Source organism: Astyanax mexicanus, chromosome 12 (genome assembly GCF_023375975.1).
Source record: "Astyanax mexicanus isolate ESR-SI-001 chromosome 12, AstMex3_surface, whole genome shotgun sequence".
Lineage (NCBI taxonomy): Eukaryota > Metazoa > Chordata > Actinopteri > Characiformes > Acestrorhamphidae > Astyanax > Astyanax mexicanus.
Window position 1 is genome coordinate 27,106,354 of NC_064419.1, and position 21,767 is coordinate 27,128,120.

A 21,767-nucleotide genomic window follows, 5' to 3' on the forward strand; every position below is an offset into this window, starting at 1 on the left:
GAATTTCCACTAACAGAAGGGTTTTTCTGCAGAGTTAAGGGTAGAAAAGGGCGTTAAACTTGGAGATAAGAAACATAGATATTTTCCTAAATTAAGGACAAAGTGCACACATTCACAAAACGTCTATAGTTGGACATCAAAAGAAAGAGCGACTAAATAATTAATATAAATACGCAATTGAAAGTAGTAAACATCACATCCACAGTGGTTAATCAGAGGTGGTTTCTTAATCTGCGACTTTGTGTGGTTGCATTCCATTACTCAATAACCTAGTTACCAAGAGCAGATGCTCCTGAATGGATTCTTACTCTGCCCGAAAACCAATGATGCATTGTTTAATGACTTTCCGTGGAAAATTAACAGAAATACAAAGCAATTATTGTTCCAGTTTCATTTATTATGGCACAATCCACACCCAAAATTATCCGCTTTTTTTTTTGTTCTTTCAAATGAGTCAAGAAATGGGACATACAGTATAAAATTTTAGTTAATTTAACAACAGTTATTTATGCTGTTATGTTCTTAGGCTTGTATACTCTCCTGTGGTAGCATAAGGTAAATTCGTTAGCTTTGGATATTAGTCACTAAATTAAAAATGAAATTTTATTGTTATAGTTACAGTATTATAATTTAATATAGCTTAAAAAAAAAAGTACTCACCGTCTCAAGGTCCTCTCTTCTTGTGCTCTTATGAGTTTGTTTTTGCAAGGTTCTCTTCCCAAGAACATTAGTAAAAAAAAAAAACACTTCAGAAATGAAGACAAATCTGTTTTAGTATAATGTTTGTAATTCATCCATATCAGTAAATCTGACATTTTGAAATTTTTGAAATTTAACCTCCACCTACCCTGAAGATCTCACTCTGAATCCTCGACTAATTCAGCCAGCTAACAGCTTCGAGTGAGGTCACACTTGAGGGATTATACAAGATAGGAATGTGTGTCTGGAAAGATATGATGAGGAGAGAAATTCAGCCTCGTCCATAGCAGAACAGCCTGGAAAACTGCTCAGAGTTTGGAGCAAGGTTCACACAAGGCCAGAGAGGCAATAAGCCACATGTCCAATTGCCAGAGTTGTTTCCAAACCAGCAAAACACATTCCATGTTCCATGGTGATCAGTTTCTTTGCAGAACACTGCCGGACATCTCCACACTGCATTTGCACAAGTTCACTCCAGTCTTAATCAAAATAGCCATTCAGTTCTTGTTTTGTAGATTTTTTATGAAACTTGGGTCACATTCAAGTCTTTGGGGCAAACAGATTTCCTTTTAAAAATGAATGTTTTTACAAGCTTTGAAACTGAAAGTGGAAAAAGACTTGTCTATTTTAACAAGGTAACTTTGTTTTTCCAACCCTAGATTTCTCTTAGTCAGTTCCGAAGGGCTTTGATCCGCCAGATTTTGTGTTTCGGAAAGCTTCTCAGGGTTACTATGGGAAATCTCACAGTGTTTTAGAAAGTTTCAGGATTTGGATTGACTAGAAGAAAAATACACTCCAGTTTCATATTCATGAGTATTTATATGGCTGGCAAGGCCTCACTGGCTCAGATGCCTTACAGAGCTGTTTTGTTAGCATTATTATTTGTTACCCAGTAAAAAATGAAATACTCAGCCTGCTTAAACATTGATGGCAAGAGTGTGCATAGATCTTTTTACACTGGTGAAAAGAGCTCACCCTTACAAATCCAGTCAAAATGTGTGTGTTGAAACTTATGGAACAATGTTGGTTTGCAGTAAGTCAAAGACCTGTCACGCCTCTGGGCTGGCATTCTGTCCCAGGTCATCTCTAGAGACTACATTTCCCATAATCTGCATAACATATGCTCACCTTACACAAATAATAGACAGCTTTCACATTTACAGTCATCTGTGTGGTTCCGACTTTGAGTTTTCAGTTTGTCTTTAACCAGAATAGCAGGTGTGAAAGATAGTAGAACACCTGGAAAGCTAACTAACTGAACGGACACAAACCAATCAGTGTGAAGTATAGTGATGACAAAATGTAGCTCTTTAGTTCTTTAGTGCGCTCACTAAACTGCAGAGTGAAACCAAACTAATTGGAATTAATGTATGTAGTGTAACAAAGAAAAAAAAACCTGTTTCAGACTCCTGACTTTCAGGTATTCAACCACAGTCAATCATAATGATACTAAACAGTCCCTAGTAGACCCTAAACCATTACATTAAGATGAAGGATATAAAGTAGACACTGAAAAATTCATAGTGAACACTAAACTGTCCCTAGAGAGTGCACTAAATATTCATAGTGGTTACTGATTTATTCAAAAGCTTATAGAATGCCTTATTGTGTTTACTCAATATTTCATATTACATAGTTTATAGTGAACACTGAATAATTAATAGTAAAACTAATTGATAGTTGAATAATTGTTTAATATTTAAAATAATACAGAATAGTTTTAATTGTCAAACAGTTCATAGGGAATACTGAATAATTCATAGTGGTTACTAAATAATTAATAGTAGACACTGAACAGTTTATAATAAACACAGAATAACTCATTCATAGTGGTTACAGAATAATTCACAATAATTGTCAAATAGTTCATAGGGAAAATCAAATAATTCATAGTAGACACTGAACAGTTTGTAATGAACACAGAATAACTCACACTGGCTACTGAATAATTCATAGTAGAGTCTGAACGGTGTATAAACACAAAAAAAAAATCATAGTGATTACTGATTCATTCATAGTGGTTACAGACACAGTTCATAGTGGACATTATTAATTAATTCAAAGTTGTTTTTAGATTAATTAATAGTGGTTACTGATTCATTCATAGTAGACACTGAAAAATTAGCAGTTGTTACTGAATTTCTATGTAGTTAACAAACAATAATGAACAACCAAATAATGAAATAAACTATTGAAAAATAAAAAATAAAATAAAATAGACTTTTGCGTAGTACTGTGTGCAAAATTTCTGCAAGAGGAAAGGTCATATTTATATCAGCCATATTCATTTCTAGTTTGCTGACGTCATCAGTCTCCTGAAGCTTTAAACGCTGAAGAAAAGCAAACAGACTATTACAAAATGTTGAAAATAGTCCCTGTGTACAGAGAGCGAGTGCTACATCATCACAGGAAGACAGCACTCTGTGAAGTGAATGTTCCTACTAATCACACTCATTCATTTTTCAAAGCTCAGAGTAGAAAACAACAGGACTAGACCTGCTTATATCACTCTGACATGTTTTCCAAATGTTCTCTGGCTTTTTGAAACATCTCTCGTGTCATTCTGCGAAATCCCTCCAGTTCGCCAAAAAACGCCAAAACAACAACAGAGCAGGCGGGTGGCGGGCATGTGACTGTTCACGAGCTGCTTGTGTGCGGAAGACGAGTGTAATCACGCCCCTTACCCCCCCTCTCCAGCGGCCCACTCTTCAGGTTCAGGAGATCTGGCCAGCAGATTTCTGGGTCATCCTAACGTGCTTGTAAATAGACTGCAAAAAAAAAGTAGGGAGAAGGGAAGAAAGCAATTCTTTGCCCATGTGTTTTTGTGCAACCTGATTTTCTGGCCCACATTGAACACATTACTTGGGCTTTCTGACATGTTGGTGAAAGAGGCGGGGTGGGGAAGTGTGTGTGTGGGGGGGGGGGGGGGGGGTGGGTGTTGCTTTGGCTCTGGAGAGCATGTGGCCTGACATACCAGAATTAGGAGATTCACGTGAGACCATTAATCTCTCACCCTTTCCGACCACTTACTGTTTCTCTCTTTCTTTTTTTATGTCTCTGTAGATCATCCATGAGCCCCCGCCACCTCCAATAGAGGAAAGCTCGGTAAGACATAAGATTTTATTTTTCCTAAGTCGGTCCGGTTGTTATTTTAAAATAAAATATATTGTCGCTGTCCAATAAAATCAATGATCTCCATATTTGTGGATTTTCAGTTTACTACACAATTTGAACACACAAACTGTCCTTTACACTGTGTCAGGACCGAATGAATGAACCAATAGAAATTCTTCAAAAAGGCCTAAAAAATAAACTCTTTGTACGTTCACTTCCATTGAAAGTTAAGAAGGTTTTACCTCTCTCCTGAAAAGTTCCCGTTTTAGAGACACTTATTTTTCATTGGCGAGCGACGACATCACTGGTCTGCTTAAAAATGATTGTATTGTAATTTTTGTTGTTGTCTACTTTTTTTGTAAAAAAAAAAAACTATCTGAATGTTTGTTTTTCTTTTACATTATGTAAAAATTCCACAATGATCTTAATAAGGCTCATAACTGTCATAACTGTCAAAATTTGCATATGCCTAAAACAGAACCCTGCAGGCCTCCATTTAATCTGGTACATGGTTATCTGATACTTTTTACTTAAGGATTAATAAAACATTACTTATTCAAGTATTTAATGAGTTAAGAAAACTGCAGCCACCAGAAATAACATGGCCTCTCTTTATTTAGTTTCTTTCTATATATATATATATATTCCCAGTAGTGTGCTTAAAAATGATTTTTTTTTATATATTTAAATTTTTGTTGTTTTTCACTTTTTGACACAATCTAAATTGTTTTTTTTTTGATGACCCACAAAAAGCTCTAAAATAACCTTAAATAAATTATTTATTGTTTACTGCCATTGAAAGTCAAGAAGGACTTTATCCTGTAAAGTTGCCGCTTTGACCAATTTGGTTAAGTATGTGGCGATACAATAGTTTCAATTTGAATTAATACATAAGGAATTAAACTAGGGTTAAATAATTTAAAAAGAAAAGTGAAACCACAAGAAAATAATAAGACAATGATTTATCATGATAAGTGACATCTTCATGCATTTTTTTATTGAATGAATCATGGGTATCTCCAAGTACTTTGCATTTTAAATACATTGTTGTAATACAGAATATTTATTGTGATGCATGTGATTGCAGTTAACATGCGTCTCAATTAAAATGCAATCTAAATACTCTCCTATACTGAGTACAGCTTTTTAAAATCCAAAATATACTGCAATAAATCCAATTAAGCATGATTATGATCTCTTTAATAAACAGGTTCAGTTAGATCAGTGTTCTTTAAGCAGTGATCAACTCAGTATGCTTAAAAAGTATATTGTCAATACAACAAGAACATTTATCACTATACAATACAATAAAAATACCCTGCTATTAGAAGGTGGAGTGGGGTGCCATGGGGAGGGGTTTTGGAGGGCGGAGTTTTGGGGTGCAACTGTAGGGACAGGGGTTGCCAGGTGGAATATACGATTGTTTTCTCTTTCTCTCCCTTTAAAAAAAGAAAAAAAAAGTTTATTATATATATAATGTTATGTCTCTGAAATGTACCCTTAAAGCCCATACTACCTGAAATGACAAACATTTGTTCAGAAACATAGCCTAATATTTCCTACCTCTACTACACACTGATTTGGTCATAGTGCTTTAAAGGGGGCATGCTCAGATAACAGCTAGCCACTGTTAAAAAGTTAAAACTCTGAAACTTTCATTTGGTGATATATAGCTTCAAATTTTTAATATTGAACAAAAGTAAAATGAGGGCTTGCAGAATTTTGTTAAAAGAAAGAGATTGTTGTCCAATTACATTTTCTGGTAATAAATTGCACGTTTACTGTTGTTCACATGGTTGAAAATGTAGTTCTGATGTGTCTGTAAAACTTTGCCTTAGCTGATGATTTAAAAAAAACTTTGGGCAGCAACCTTCCAAAAACTTACTTACTTGTTGACCCTCCAAAAGTGTGTGTTTTTTTTTATGTTTGCTGAGAGGACTGTAAAAAACACTTCAACCAGGCTAAGAATCATTTAAGCTTCTAAATTGTTCTTTAAATGTGTGTGGTTATATATAGAGCCATTGCTTTTACCGACAAAACTTTGATACTGTCGAAAGAGTTTCTTGCCAGTAAATAAAATCATGACGCAAGCCCTGAAACTTAAAACTTTGAAACAGATGTGGAGATACTGTGGTAAAAAAAGTGTCTGACATCGCCTGTGCAAGCCCACACAACCAGAGAATGCAAATATTTTCCACATAAGCTAATTCTTTGAGACAGAGAGAAAGAGAGAGAGAGAGAGTGAGAGAGAGAGAGATGGTTATACTTAATTGGACACAAACGCATCCTGATTATATAAAATCGAAAAACACTTGCCTCACTTGGATCCAATAATCTGAGGATATGTGATACTGTCTGCTTTTTAATGGAAACACCAAAATGCTACACTACTGCTGCTGGTCTTGATCCAGTTTGTGTCAGAACAATGAAAAACAACCTTTAGAATATCCATTTAGAGTGCTCCTGGAATCCATGACCATGTTGTTCTTATGTATCGCTGCCTTCAGGTCTGCTCAGTCCTCACTGTTTCACCTACAGCTAAACAAACCCGGTCCAAGTTTCTTAAAAGCTCTGCTGCTGGAGGGGGAAGAAAAAAGCTCTTCATTTGAAAAGGTTTTGCTAAAATTGCAACAATTCACAAAGCATACAACAATTCACAAAGCATACAACAATTCACAAAGCATACACAGATGACAGGGCGGGGCTAAGGTAAAGACAAGACAATATCACAGGGCCATGTCCTTAAAGAGCACACGGGGAAGGAAAACAAAACAGGCTGAAAGGCAGAACAGGAACAGAAAGAACAGAAAAGGAAACACACAAAACATACAAAGGCTAAAGTTGCGACAACCACAGGGTTCAGTTCTATTTTAGGGCCTGTGAATGTTTTGAAAGTTATGACAGAGTTGAAATTATTTATTTAAGTAAATCTTGTTGCTTGGGGATGAATCGATGGAGTAATTAAGTAATTATTATGTTTTTAAATGATTTTTTATAAAATAAAAACATTATTTCCATCACAAAAAATCCCACAGGGTTTTATTTTAGTTGATTAAGTTATTTGGTGATGGTTGAATTAAGTAATTAAGTGATTATTATGATTTTTAATTATTTGTATAGCACAAAATGTGAAAAAGAACAAAAATGACTTGCATTTCATCATCTATTATTATAATTGGTTTTTTTTCTCATAGATGAAAGGCTTTTTATATGCAGGTTTTCCAAAATGAACATAAAAGAGGTGGATGGAAAACCCTTGAGCAATAATTTCATAGAATTGGGAATTATTGTAATTACGGTCCAGCGGAAGATTCGTGTGTTTTTAGTGTCTCTATACTAAAGGAATTCAGATGTGCTCCACCACTTGTTAGAAATTAATAACAGAGATGAGACGATTAGCCTGTAATTACAGAGGAACGATCATTGCATCATTCAGTTATTCCACTCATCATTAGATTAGGCTGTTATTGTTATTGCTGCAAACCTGCTGTGGGTTGTAAGCTTGGACAGTGTCCCAAGGCCTGGAAAACTCATGAAAATAATGTCACACTTTTTACTGTTCTGAGTAAAGAAATGGAAGTAAAAGCAGGTGAATATGCAAGAACACAGACGGCATGTGCCGAACAGAAAGCTCTTATTCTACAGTGAAACAAAGCCTCCTTAAACGCTGATTGGAGCTGAGGAATTTAAAGCTAGTTATAAACTCAGCACCCCATGGATATTTTAAGCACTCTTTAACTTTTGAACTTTCAGCTACTTTAACCTCTGTATGCTGCAAAATCTTTCACCAATTACACAGGAATTTTAGGGCGCCCAGTACTATAAAATAAAACCACCACAAATTATTACAAACCCCTGTCACGTCTGTTTAACTCCACTTGTCTTAGCTCCACTGGGCTGTAATTGATCTATTCCAATCAATCAATAAACTTTTTTGGTTGTAAGTTGATACCTTAGCTGTTAGGCTTATGTAGCTAATGCATAATTGGGACATATCAGTTAGCATCTTGCTAATATAATACCAAACTTTTTGCACACTGGCCTCAAAAGGCATTAAACTATTAAAATAATTGTACTTATGCTGTTTTTAACGTTGCTATTTTTACAAATTGCTTTGTACATGTACAAAGTACATGGCATAGTTTTTTTTTATGGCTACTGCACTTGCACCGATCTCCACAGCAAAGGGAGGCATCCTCACTAGCACGCTGACTCTCTTACACTTTTGGGTTCAATCAGCAAGCTGAATGGCTCTTTTTGCTGAAAGGCATGATTTAATTTATGAACGGACATTGGGATTGAGTGTTACGAGAAATCCCATTCATGTTGGAAGGTCTCCTCAATAATAACATCTCTGATGTCAGTTAGAATTTTGCTAAGTTCATGCAAATTATAAGCTATCAGCTAGCTTGTTCATTCTAATAGGCTTTCTATAACACTCAGCTGGTTTTTGGTGCACGGTGGAGTTAGAGACATGTAGTTGGGTGGTCAGATGAAGCTGTTGGGTCACTGGGAACGGGTTGACAAAAGAAAAGCTGAAATTTCATCTGAAGGACAGCTAGAGGAATGAAGCCTGTTAAAGTCTAGAGCTGGAAAAAATGAAGTCATGACTTGGGCGAGTCGTGTCGAAATTGAGTTTACTGGATCAGGGAATCGGGGGTGGGAGGACCAGCAGGCAGTGTGGCTCAGGGCTCTGCAAAGGCCAAGAAATGAAAATGTCAAGTTGAAATAGTCACACCTCATTTTGGCAGTGCACTGAACCATCTGGACGATTAGGCCAAAAACGTGCTCTGAGCACCACTGAAGGCCTGAACTGGTAGAGAGGGGGCTTCACTGTCTTTGAATGGCTTTAAAACAATGAGTGACTTGTGTTGCTGACAGTTATCCTTTTTTTACTACTTTCTAAGGACGAGGAGGAAGACGGCGCCCCTAAGAAGAAGTGGCCTACAGTAGACGCCTCCTACTATGGAGGACGAGGGGTTGGAGGGATCAAAAGGATGGAGGTGAGAATTCTGTCACTGTAACTGCTGTCAGCCTAGGTATGTTTGGAGCTTGGTTAGCTTTGCCCTGAGGCTATGAGGCTGATGTACATTAGCTATCTATGGACTTTTTTGTCATAATGCCAAAAAAACTGAATGTATAAATCATGTACAGACCCATTTACCTTCCTTATTCAAGCAGATGATCTTTTGTCTAATCTAATTAAGCCTTGGGTACACTACACTAATTTTAAATTCATAACAGTTAATAAACAAGCTGGTGGGTAATGTATTTTTAGTTGTATAGTGAGTGATGAACATTAACTACATCTAAATCTGCTGCATAATCAAACAAAACACCACCTTAAAACATGCACCTTGCATTAAGTAGGAGGGGCTTGGTAAACATGAAGCACAAAAGCTAGCTGCTGTTGTCGCTTTCACCACTTTTTGTGCTGATAAAGGAAAATGGGAGGACTGGAGGTAAGTAGCACAGCACATATTGATGGCTACCCAACCTTTGAGCAGTGTTTAACACGTTGCCATAGTGGAGCTAAACTCAAACAAGCGCAGATGTTAAATCAAAGCTTTAATAACAAAAGGAGTAATACAGACAGTAGTCAGAACAAGCAGGGTCAATACCAGAGAACAGGAGCCAACAGGAGAAAACATACCAGGGTCGCAATAAACAGGGCAGGCAAAAATCAGATTCGGGATACAGAAAAACGGTAATACACAAGGATCAAAGAAAGGCAATGAGAAACGCGATGTAAAGCTGGACGAACAGAAACAATACTCAGCACTGAATCTAAGTTCTGGGCAGTCTTTTAAACCTGGCTCCCCAGGTGCTAGTACTCAGGCGAATTACTTCCTGAAGGGGTCACAAGATAGTGAGAGTCACATGCTGGTGCATTCTGGGTAGTGTAGTCTTGCAATTGTAAGTTGCAGGTAGAGCATTATATTTTTTGTGAACGCTGAACTGAACCAGTTTAGAAATAGCGAATATGAACGTAAGCATTGTTTACTTTTACATGATTGAGCGTGGAGTCAAGCCAGAGCTGGATTATGGAGATCCTACCCACTTTCTATCTCCACTGTTGTATCAGATGACCTCAAAAAAAAAAAACTACAAATAGTAACTTCTCCTCTTTGCCAGGGTATACCTTCAAATTGGGAAGACAGAATTATGTTTTTCTTGAATTATATGCTACAAGATTGTGATTAAAGTCTGTTAAGTAAAAAATCAAACATGCCCTGATATGCCCTGATATGCGCTGAATGCTGTGAATGGCGAATAGGAGGCCAAATATTGGTGTCTGTGCCCCTCTCTCACACTCCTTGATTCTGTCTCAGCTGAATCAGGGCTAAAATCAGCTGCAAATGTTGCGTATTGTAATCCAGGGTTTGAAAATGGCAAGAGTGCTTTTTTTTATACTGAAACAGAACTGTAATTCATATCAGTCTATTAACTTGTTGGGAACAACCCTCCAACACAGAGAAACAGGATATTGCCTTTTGCTTTAGCTAGCACCAACACTGACTGCAGTATAATACACACAATAAAAGTACTATTTACAATACCATAAGGAGCATTTATCTCAATAAACCTGTCTACTCTATAGAGCTGCAGCTTATAAAACTAGGCTTTTGTAGCAAGAAAATCCATTGTTTACAATAATGGCAAACAACCAAGTCTGCAGTGAACGCTGCACTGATTCCCTGGAATCCTCTCAGTTACATTACATTTCTAATGTATTTCTAGTCTTTAACAAACATACTTTCCCAAGAAGCTGATTGTTTTGAGAACTGAATGGCAAATATAAACTTTTATCCAATCAGATCAGACAAAACAGCACTGTGAATGAGAGTACTGTATTTTTTGCACTATAAAGCGCAATACAACAAAAAACATCAGAGCGACTTTTAATCCGTTGCACCTTGTGTATGAATTTTACCAGTCAGGTTGTAAGAAGCAGTAAAGTCACTCCGCTGAAGTACAGCTTTAAACAGGAGTTTCAGTTTAGTTCTCCAGCAATGAGGCTGGAGTAGCATTAGCTGCTAACTGCTATTTCCCCATTCAGAGGTGAGTATTATTGGCCTGTAGCCTGCTGCTAACCCCGGCTAGCACCACTAACGGTTAGCTGCTAATGCTTCAGCCTTAGTGCTGGATAAATTTGTGAATCTCAGTTTACTGTAAATAAGCAAAGCCCTTTACTCACCAGAAGAGAAATCTGTGTAAAAAACATCCAGCAATCATTTGACTTTAATCAAAAGTCTTTTTTCTTATAGTTTTGTTTACTTAACTTAGCTTTACTTAACTCAGCTAGCTACCCCCCAAACAACACCCAGTGCCGAGACCTGCTGAAGTAAAAGTTCCTTAAAATCTTAAAATCCGCCTTACAATCCAGTGCACCTTATGTATGAAAATAGATGTTCATTGTTAGTGCGCCTAATAGTGCAAATATGGTAAGTATAAACAATATCTTATCTTCTTCTTGTTCTCTAACTCCAGGTGCGCTGGGGTGAAAAGGGGTCGACTGAAGAGGGCGCCAAGCTGGAGAAAGCGAAGAACGCCAGGGTAAAGATGCCTGAGCAAGAGTTTGAAGTATCACCATCCAGGATCCTGAATAACGGCATGCGCAAACCCCCTGGCCCTCGCAAGTGGTACTCGCCAATTAAGGTGATGATGGCAGCTTACAGCACGCTTTTCTTTTAGCCAAGAATTCATGCTTCTCTGGAAAATGCTACAAAGGTTTAACCAAAAATCACATTTACACAGTTTTTTCCATTACCTTAAGCAAACACAATCAGCCAAGAAGGCATGTTTGGTGTCTGATGTGCTTCTTTCCATTTTAATTGGAGCTAAGAGGCTAATGTGTCTAACACTTAATGGAAACTACTGTATTTCATCAGTTAGCGTCAAGCAAGCTGCTTGTGATGCACTTTAAAATCAAATAGACGTGCTTAAAAAAAAGGCATGTGAACAGGATCCTAGTGTGTGGTAATGGCTTTGTTTGGTGACTGAACAAGATCATCACACTGATATGCCAAATGTCATGGGACATACAGGATATGCACTGTCTGTCTGGCATTCTAACCAGACTGATCTTAGAATGATTATATTAGCTGATGAGCAGTCCACTGTGGGTGGTAATGCCTAGGGCTGGGTATCGAAATAAAAAAATTAATAAATAAATGGTGCCTGTTTTTTTAATACTTTGCATAAAATGCACATAAATGCGCCATATGCGGAGAGCAAGCACAGCAAGGTAAGAACAACTGCAATCGATGACCACTGTGCTACAATTGCTCTCACACTGTCTCTCACTAACTTGCACTGTCTCTCACTAACTCGCACTTTCTTACTTTCACTCTCGCTGTCTATCTTTTCCTCTCTCTCTCTCTTAATCTTACTTGCTCTGTCTCTTGCTTACTAGCGCTGTCTCTCATTAATTTGCACTTACTTTCACTCTCACTGTCTCCCGCTCTTACTCGCACTGTCTTTCCCTCTTTATCACTCACTCTATTTATCGCTAACTTGTGCTGACTCTCGCTAACTTGCACTTTCTTTCTTTCACTCTCCCTGTCTCTTCCTCTCTCTCACTTGCGCTGTCTCTTACTTGCTCTCTTTCGCTAACTCGCGTTGTCTCTCACTCACTTGCATTTTCTTTCTTTTACTCTCCCTGTCTCTTCCTCTCTCTCACTTGCGCTGTCTCTTACTTGCTCTCTTTCGCCAACTCGCATTGTCTCTCACTCACTTGCATTTTCTTTCTTTTACTCTCGCTGTCTCTTACTCTCTCTCACTCACTCTGTCTCTCCCTCTCTCTCACTTGCTCTGTCTCTCGCTAACTTGCACTGTCTTTTACTCATGCGGTTTTTCTCGTACTTATTCTGTCAATCGCTTTGTCTCTCCCTCGCTCTCTCACTCACGCTGTAAGATTACTCATGACGGCTGCTACATAAATACGTGTAAGAATAATTATCGTTTTCTTTTTTTTGTTAAAAAGGAATAAAAAAACATTGGTTATTGGAACCAAATTCAAAGTATCATATATTTTTTTTAAAACAAAACCCAGCCCTAGTAATGCCTTTTAATGATGTATTCAAAGTACACATGTGACCTCGCTCAACTTCCAAACTGATCATTCACATTGCCTTACTATGAGCACGGCCAGTGTTTAACCTCACTCACAAGATTGCACCTCACAACTTGAACAGAAGTGGCTATCCCATGACCTCTTGCATGTCAGTTTAATTTGCAATAATTGGGAGTAAATGGGTTAATAATGTCTTGGACCAGGTTAGTTATGCAGAGAAAATAAAGCTGTAAATAAGCTGTCATAATTAAGTAATTATCTACTTACTATTAACTTACTAAAGTGTGGGAATGAGAGAATGTTATTTAAAAAAAATCTTTTATTTAAAAAGATTATTTTATTAAGAAATGTTTTTTTTATTAAAAAGTCATCAGAAGGGCTTGATTTTGCACTTTATCTTTTTATACAAAATGATTTTTGACAATATTTGGTTTTGTAAGGTGTTCTTTACATTGCATAAACATTTAATGACAAATTAAACCGCACAAATTCTCCAAATGATCTGTAATGAAATCTTTTGACACTGAATCTAGTGTACTTTTAGGGAGCCTTTTTTTTTTAGCTCTGGGAAACTACCTCTATATGTTTTTTCGAATGTCCTACAAAGTTACCCCTTTAGCTTATATAGCTAGAAAGAAAATCCAGTAGTCAGTTGGGATCATCTGCTTCTTCATTTATCAATCCATTTTGCAATCTATGGTTTCCGCAACTGGTTGAGTGCCACATTCTGCCTCAAATATGATTAGTAATGAAAATATGAAAATGACTTTAATTATAATGTTCAGTAAACTGACTGTTGTTTTTCTGAGGAAAACTGTAGATTTCACTGAAGCTGTTTAGATTTCTAGCTTTCCAAACACACTTTATCCAGCATTTGGCCTTTGTTCCACACTTGGCCCTGTAAATGTTTGAGCAATGTGTCAACACATCATGCACAGTCTGCTCATAGGTCATGGCATCTAGTGTAAATATTAGGGATCAGATGTTTGATTTAGTGAGGTTGGAGTATGTGGGCATGTCAGTATGGTCTGCCTGTGGTCAGCTCATATGAGGTGCCTACTAGTAATTGTACGAAGGCACCGGGTCTGCTAGTGAGCGGCTCAGCTGACAGCCATATGTATTGAGTGTTTTCCCTAACCGAGCACTTCATCATAGCCTGTTCAGTTCCTACAGCTTTTTGGCTCACAACAAGCTGTACATGTGGCATCGAGGTAGCAAGTGAAGAGGTAGCCCGAGGTGTGGAGATGTGTGCACACTGCCAGCTGGTGGGGGTCTGTAAAGGAGAGCAGATACATGTTGTTCTAGTCTCCAAGAAATTGAAAAGACAGAGCCAGCATTTTATTGCTCAAAAAACAACCTTCTGGTTTTTCTCCAAGTTAATCATGGCTGTGTTTTTTAACATGAAATAAATCAGTGTGTCCAGGTCCGCTCTGTCAGTGGTGCCCCTGTGTTTTTCGTTGCAAAGCAATATGCCAGAAATATAATTGAACACACCTCACTTCCAGACCAACACACCTATTAGCTTAGATATATTCATTAGCTTTGGCACTATTTAAACAGTGCAGGCACAAGACATAAAAATAGAGTGTTGGCAGGGTGTAAGATAGTGATGAGCATCACAATGCGCCTTGTGCAATGTGTAAGGTAGGACCCATTATCCCAAATATTTAAGAGTTTTACCTGTGTACCTGTCTATCCTACCACTGAAAACCTCCATCCATGAATTTCATGTTGGTTAAAGTCCAAACTGCTAGTTCCGACTGAGTCGCATTGCTGTGGATAAGATTTTTTTTTTTGGCTTTTGTTATCTAGTGTTTTCTACACATTTCTATAAACATTCAATCTCTTTTTTATTTATTCTTCATTTATTCTTCATTCCTCTAGACACTGTTTCATTGTTTTTCTCTAAACGTAGTTAACTTTTTAAAATCTCTCTCTGTCACACCAGCAGTTTGGTAGCTCTGTTTTAATTTTTTTTATTTATGGTTGGCTTAATAAAAACGTTTATCGTAATCTAAAATTGCATGCCAGTCTGTCATGTTCCTAATAAACTAACTTGTAACTCAGTGGAAAAGCAGAACGCAATGAAACTTGCATGTTAATGATCATCAACCTGATAGCCAAGCCGTGATTGAGTCCGAATGTGGATTAGAGTCTCTGCCAATTTGCTCAGGGAAAGGTCAGAGGTAAGCATAGCTGCAGAATGTCTAACCAAAGAAGGACGTTGGCTCCTGAGAAAAGAGCCCAATTTATGCAAGTTCTACACTAGATTTCGGTTTCCCTTTTATAGTTTGAAGTACTAAATCAGACCAAAAGAAAATAAAGAATCTGGCAAATGCAGGTAAACACGAATACAGGAAGAAGTAACAAGACCTTCTATCGGAAAAGTGAACATTCTATTAGAAAGTGAGAAATAGCAAGAAAGATTATTACTAACAATTTCCTAATATATAATGTGTGCTGTGTTGCCTTTTTCAGGGTAAACTGGATGCACTCTGGGTGCTTCTGAAGAAAGGCTATGACAGGGTGTCCATCATGAGACCTCAGCCAGGAGACAAGGTAAGAACCCATAACAAGAAGAAAACAGCAGATTTCAGTCCCTGTCTACACACATCCAAATATTTACAAAAAAGCCTTTTGGCCTCCCCTCCACTCTAAAATAGTACTGTAGTTTGATGTGGTATGGTGTGATCAGTTTCTGACTGAAATAGTCCCAAATGCCTCCATATTAATACTCTGTTTAGATTAGATTTGAGTTCACTACATAGTGAGTAGTGTGTAATTTGGGATTAATCCTTTTATTTCTTCTTTGTTGATGAGGTACTATCTCCCCATATTGGTATAGTACACTTACGCAAGTGTTTTCTTGTTTTTTGTATCTCTGTGAGGATAAAAATATTTTTAAAAACTGGGGAAGAGAAAACCTCCATTTTAAAAAATAACTGGATGCTAGTGGACATAGCCTGAATCTAACAGTAAAAAAAACATTTAAACAATTCTGAGCTACTTTCTATATTTCAGAAAAATAGTGTTGACACTAAAGTAAAACAGAAATGTAATTACTCCAGTCTGAGATTTCAGCCTTCACTTCAGTCACACTATTTAGTAATATTTTGCCTCATAACACACCTGATTGATTTAAAAGTAAATTATTAGGATATCAATTATTATAGCACAATATTTCAGGGCATTTTTGCGATTATATTTTTGGCAATATTACAAAACACTGAATTTCAAGAATATACTCTTTCAACACAATAAATGTTAATAAAAGTTTTTTTTACACATTTTTGTTTAATGTGTAAACAGTAGTAACGTAAAAACAATAATCAAATTATATAAAATGAATAATCTTACAAAATAAATAATGTAGCATAAAGGTGCACTACCAATGAACGTCTATTTTCTGGTCTATTTTCATACATAAGGCACACCAGATTATAAGGCGCATTATTCGACACCAGTAAGGAACAGGGGTGTCACCATGTTTCCCTTCTAATTTAACAAGTCTTGCCGCTGGGGGCACCTAAGTAAACGAAACTGTAATTCTAAAAATTCTACACAGTTTTTTCTGAAAGTGAGTAATACTGTACTATTATTATCACAATATGGATTTTTTGTGGTACCTAAAAATTAGAACGATATTATTTTAAACGATACATTATGTCACACTCTTAATATCGATACAGAGATCCAGCCTTCAGCCACATGGTATGACTTGTCTTGTACCTCTCAGCTGTGCCGGCTCTTTCTACAGAAAGTTCACAAGCTCTTAAAAGTCTGTTGATGTAATTGTTCATCGTTTTTGTCCCAATCCAGCATGACAAACCGCTAAGCCACCTTTTAAACCTGTCAGTCATGACCGTGAGGCTCGGCTTTCTTAAGATTTAGCCAGGCCGGATGAGAGCTGAGGAATACAGCAACATCCCGCAGCCAGAGAGGAAATGAAAAGCAGATTCCCACTGACACAGGAACAAACACAGCGTGTTTAGCATGGATGCAGATAAGACAGATCTGAGGAATTATGTATGCACATAATTCAATGTACACTGCACAGTATAGCTGGTGTTTTGGCATGAGAGAGAGTCATGTGTTGCTCTGATACAGATAAAAGTGAAAGATTTGTGAGTTTGAGATATTAGTGCTGGCTTGCGTTTCCATTTCTGAAGGGAAGTTACATTCTGACTGAGCTCTGAATCTCTGCAGACCCATATTTAATAGATTTTGGCAGCATATTTTAGATCCATTCATAGGCTTTAGGGCCTTGTGGTCAATACTGATACCAGTATTGTCAGCTAAAATTCTGTAACTACTATTTTTAGCCATGCTTTACTATTTATAAAATAAAAAAATAAAGATGCTAAAAACGGGTTTTAAGTAATGCCACAGAAAAAAGCAGTTTGTATTCCAGAAAAAGCAGTTAATTACACTATTCCAGAACCACTTTATTAGCTTAATATTTAGCACTTTATATTTTCCCAGCTTGCATGAGAAGTGAAATGTAATTGTTTTACATACAATAGTTGGATAATGTTTGGGTCTGAATTCTGCAGACGTTGGTGAGCTATATACGGGCAAAAGAATATAACATCAATACTGTGTAGTATTGCAATCTTTTGTTTTGCAGTACTGTATACATTTTTAAAACTGTATTGATTTTGAATGATTAGTTTACATGTAAAGATTGGTGTCAGACAGTGGTTGAATTTTGTATAGCAGTGTTATTAGATCCCTCTGTTCTTATTACATAAAAAAAACTCAGTATATTGTGATATATTGATTGAATGATAATAAAAATAGTATAAATAACAATAGAGTAGTAATACAGCTCTGAAATAAAATAAGAGACCTTTTAAAAACAATGAGTTTCTTTGATTTTACCAAATTGAAAACATCTGGAATATAATCAAGAGTAAAATGGACGATAACAAGCCATCAAACCAAGCTGAACTGCTTGAATTGTTGCACCAGGAGTAGCGTAAAGTTATCCAAAAGCAGTGTGTAAGACTGGTGGAGGAGAACACGCCAAGTGTGTGAAAACTGTAATTAAAAACCAGGGTTATTCCACCAAATATTGATTTCTTAACTAAACTTTAAGAATATGATTTAGTTTGAGCTTGAATTTAGTATTAGAAAATATTACATAATATTATATATACATAATATTACATTATAATATTACATGATAATTACATAATAATACATAATAATATTACATAATAATACGTAGAATATATAAATAATCCTAACAAAATAGTTTTATAAATAAATAGTTTTCCAACTTTACAGAGAATAAACAGTGGCAGTGCACATAAAAACATATAAAAAATAAAGGGTAATGTAATGTCCATCTAGGGCTCAAGCCCGGCACATCAGAGAGGTGCTGTACTGTATGATCGTACGAAGGTATGTATTGTATCGGGAAGTCCTTGCTAATACACAGACACATATATCCAGACAAACAAATAAGAAGACAGGACAGTATAAATACACAAATTACACATACTCTATATACAATATTTACATGAACACAGTGCAAAGATATTAGTGCACTTAACATGGTGGAGTGTTTTTTGTAAATAACTAAAATGACAGAATCAGCAGCCTATAAAGAAATCTTTGGACACCTCCATGTAAGAGTTTAATGGTGCCTAAAAGAACATGGGCAGGCTGCTCAGCATGTCCTCAAAGACCAGCACTTATTTCCCCTCCTTCATTCTTCATTCTCCCTTGACTCTAGGTTGAAAAACAATGCCCAAAAGACTGATAATGAGAAAGCCACCTGTTGCATGCCATTTCTCCTAGTCCAGGCAAAATAACGGCAGTGGAAAGGTTTTTACCGCTTCCCTACGGCAATGATAGCCATAATAAAGGCATAGTATATTTGGGATCTTACGGATGATTTATAGTGTATATAATTGTGTTATATATTGCATTTACATGTAATTTACCGTTTGTATCAACTATTTCTTTTGATGTCAACAAATAGTCATGTTTTCCTTTCCCCTAAAAAAAAGAAGACTGTAACTCTACTAATGTTACAGTAAAAATTAGATACTGATTATGAACAAATATCAAATACTAATCCTAATCTAAGTAAAGCTGTACATTGGCAAGATCATGGCAACACATTTCCATTCCATTTCCATTTACGGCATTTAGCTGACACTATCCAGAGCAGCTTACAGCTCCTATTACAGAGGAGGGCCAATGTAGTGTTAGGAGTCTTGCCCAATCTCCCTTATTGGTGTAGCACAGCATTCAGTCACCCAGACCCGGAATTGAACCCCAGTCTTCCACATGGTAACTTACTGGCAGGCGGTAATGTTATCCACTGTATCACATCAACCACCAACCAACCAATACAACACATACCACAATACAGGAGTCCCAGTTTATTATATTGCAATACTGTAAGCAAGATGATGTAATGTTTTTCATGATTAAAAAACTCATAGTTTAAAAAACGCAACCACACAAACCAAAATATGCAAAAACTTAGTGAGAACAGTGGGCTCTGAATACTAATCACTTTCTGCTACCAGTCTCTGCATGTTAACTATTAATTCATAAACAAAATGCACTGAAAACATATACAGCACTTTGAGAAGTAAAAAAGGAAAAAAAAAAATATATATATATATGTATATATATATATATATATATATATATATATATACTAATATGAATCCAATATAGACGTTATGAGAGAGAGAAAAGGGAATAAGAAATGAAGAAAAAAAACTTCATCTTGAGCCACATAGTTTGGCTACAGCTGGATTAGTGCATGCACATTAGTGGTTAAGTTATGTAACAAGAGAACAGCTTCTTGGGTTGTACTGCAGATGGAACATTTGATACTAAATGCAAGTGGAATACTAATAAGTGCACTAATAAAACTAAATAGATTGTGTAGAGAAGAGAAGAAGAACTGGTTATTAAGGTGTCGCTGGAGGTATAAGATACTTGGCTAGACAGCTAGATACAGCTAACTGGTTACTCAAGTTGCTGTTTCCTCATGATGTAAAAGCTCAAAAAGACACGTATTTTCTCTTATTCTTTTTTCAACATCAATCCTTTGATGAAAAATAATGTCTCATTATAAACTTTATATTATAAAGTTATCTTCCACTGAGCAAACACGTCTAAAAAAAAGACATTGTTTTGATGTTCCTGTTCAGTGTTCAAATCGTGTCCTCTGAAAATCAGAAATGATCGTTTTTGAAACTTTTAATTTTTTTCTGAATATCTTTTAAATGTCTATTACTGATGTCCAATCGTGTCAATATTGGATGTGCAAAAGGCTTTCAAAGAGCATTCTCTAACATCTATTGTGGGCATTAAAAAGATTGTTTTTTTGAATATCTTTTAAACATGTACTACTGAACACCAATAATTCCTATATTGGATGTGTAAAAGACGTTCAGAGAGCACATCTCTTTAACATCTATTGTGGGTATAAAAAGGTGGCTTTTTAATGGCATTTAAACGTCTACTAATGATGTCCAGTGATGTCAATATTGGACGTGTAAAAGACATTCAGAGAGCTCTTTAACAACTATTGTGGACGTTTAAATGTCTACTATTGGTATCACAAAAAACATTACAGATCCTCTGTGGACATCGTTTGATGTTGAAATTATGTCTTTTTAAGAAGCCTTTATAAAATTCACAGTGAATGTCCAACTAATTTCTTTACAGGACTCAAAACAAAAGTTCTAACAATGTTATTTCAGACATTTCAACATCAGTTACAGGCTTCCAACGATCAGTTGCTTGCCTTTTCCCAGTCTAAAAAAACTAAAATAAAGTACAAAACAAGAGTAATACATTAACTCTGTTATCGAGATTTCATTAGACTTCTTTTTGTTACCATAATCTTAATATAAACTTTAGCTTACATTAGCTTAATATCAGGTACTTACACAGAACCACAACAGATGAGTTAGGAAAACATCTAACTGGTCCCTCAAGTCGTTTTTGTCATCTTTTTATTACACTAGTTAAGAAATTGAGTTAAATTAGGGTTAAAATGCAGTCAAACATCAAATGAAAACAGCAAACACATGTCCTAATGCAGCTAGCTGGCCTCCATCTTTGCTAAAAAGAATTTAGGTTAATGAAAGCTTCATATGATGAAAGCAAAGCACTAAGTAAGACTTGCCCTTTGAGGTGTTGTCATTAATGGCGCAGAAAAACTCCCCCACCCTCCTTCTCTCCAGAGAGCCAGTCCTCAACTTCATATCCTCGAGCCCAGCTCTGAGTCACATTTGGCGTCGACACGGTTTAGCCAGCGCCATTTCTCTGCTGCAAGACGGCTCCACCAATATTTCCAAATTTTGCATTCATAATATTTCACTGGATGCAATGGATAAATGCGCCTCCTGGGTTTTGTTTAAAAACACACTCATCCTGTAATGAGGCATTAAAGCCAAAGTCTTTGTTTTGAGTGTGTTTGGAGCCTCTTAGCTGCAAAAATCTTAATACTCCTTACAATTAGTTAAGTACTGTTGTGGTCAATGTCAATCTTCAGAGCTGATAGTGGGCGCTAGATGGAGGGATGTTCCATTTCTGAAGTGGACAGCTTAGTGGGTGATAATGATCTTGACCAGCAACATGCAAGCAGACTTGTCCATGCAAGCAGACAAGCAAATCTAGAAGAAACCATATCCACACTCAATGCAGGAGGCCACGCACATATATCCCACAGGCCACTGCAACATTCTTTATCTTCAGAGAATATGGCAAACGTCTTGGGACACAGTACTAGTCTCATGTCCCATGACATCTGGCATGTTAGTGTCTGAATGAGTTAGTTCTTTAGTATTAGTCATCAAGGACAAAAAAAGTAAAAAAAACAAAACAAAACAAAACAAAA

At 36.5% G+C, this 21,767-nt stretch overlaps 1 protein-coding gene across 2 annotated transcripts in view; it reads left to right on the plus strand.

Moving 5' to 3' along the window:
- The window catches only part of antxr1a (ANTXR cell adhesion molecule 1a), a 72,530-nt gene that overhangs the window by 37,938 nt on the left and 12,825 nt on the right, over positions 1–21,767 (plus strand). For both annotated transcript variants that reach the window (XM_015601706.3, XM_022671120.2), the window contains exons 14-17: positions 3,763–3,804; positions 8,721–8,816; positions 11,305–11,472; positions 15,368–15,448. In XM_015601706.3, the coding sequence (XP_015457192.2) occupies positions 3,763–3,804; positions 8,721–8,816; positions 11,305–11,472; positions 15,368–15,448 (387 nt within the window). The remainder of the gene's footprint in view (positions 1–3,762; positions 3,805–8,720; positions 8,817–11,304; positions 11,473–15,367; positions 15,449–21,767) is intronic.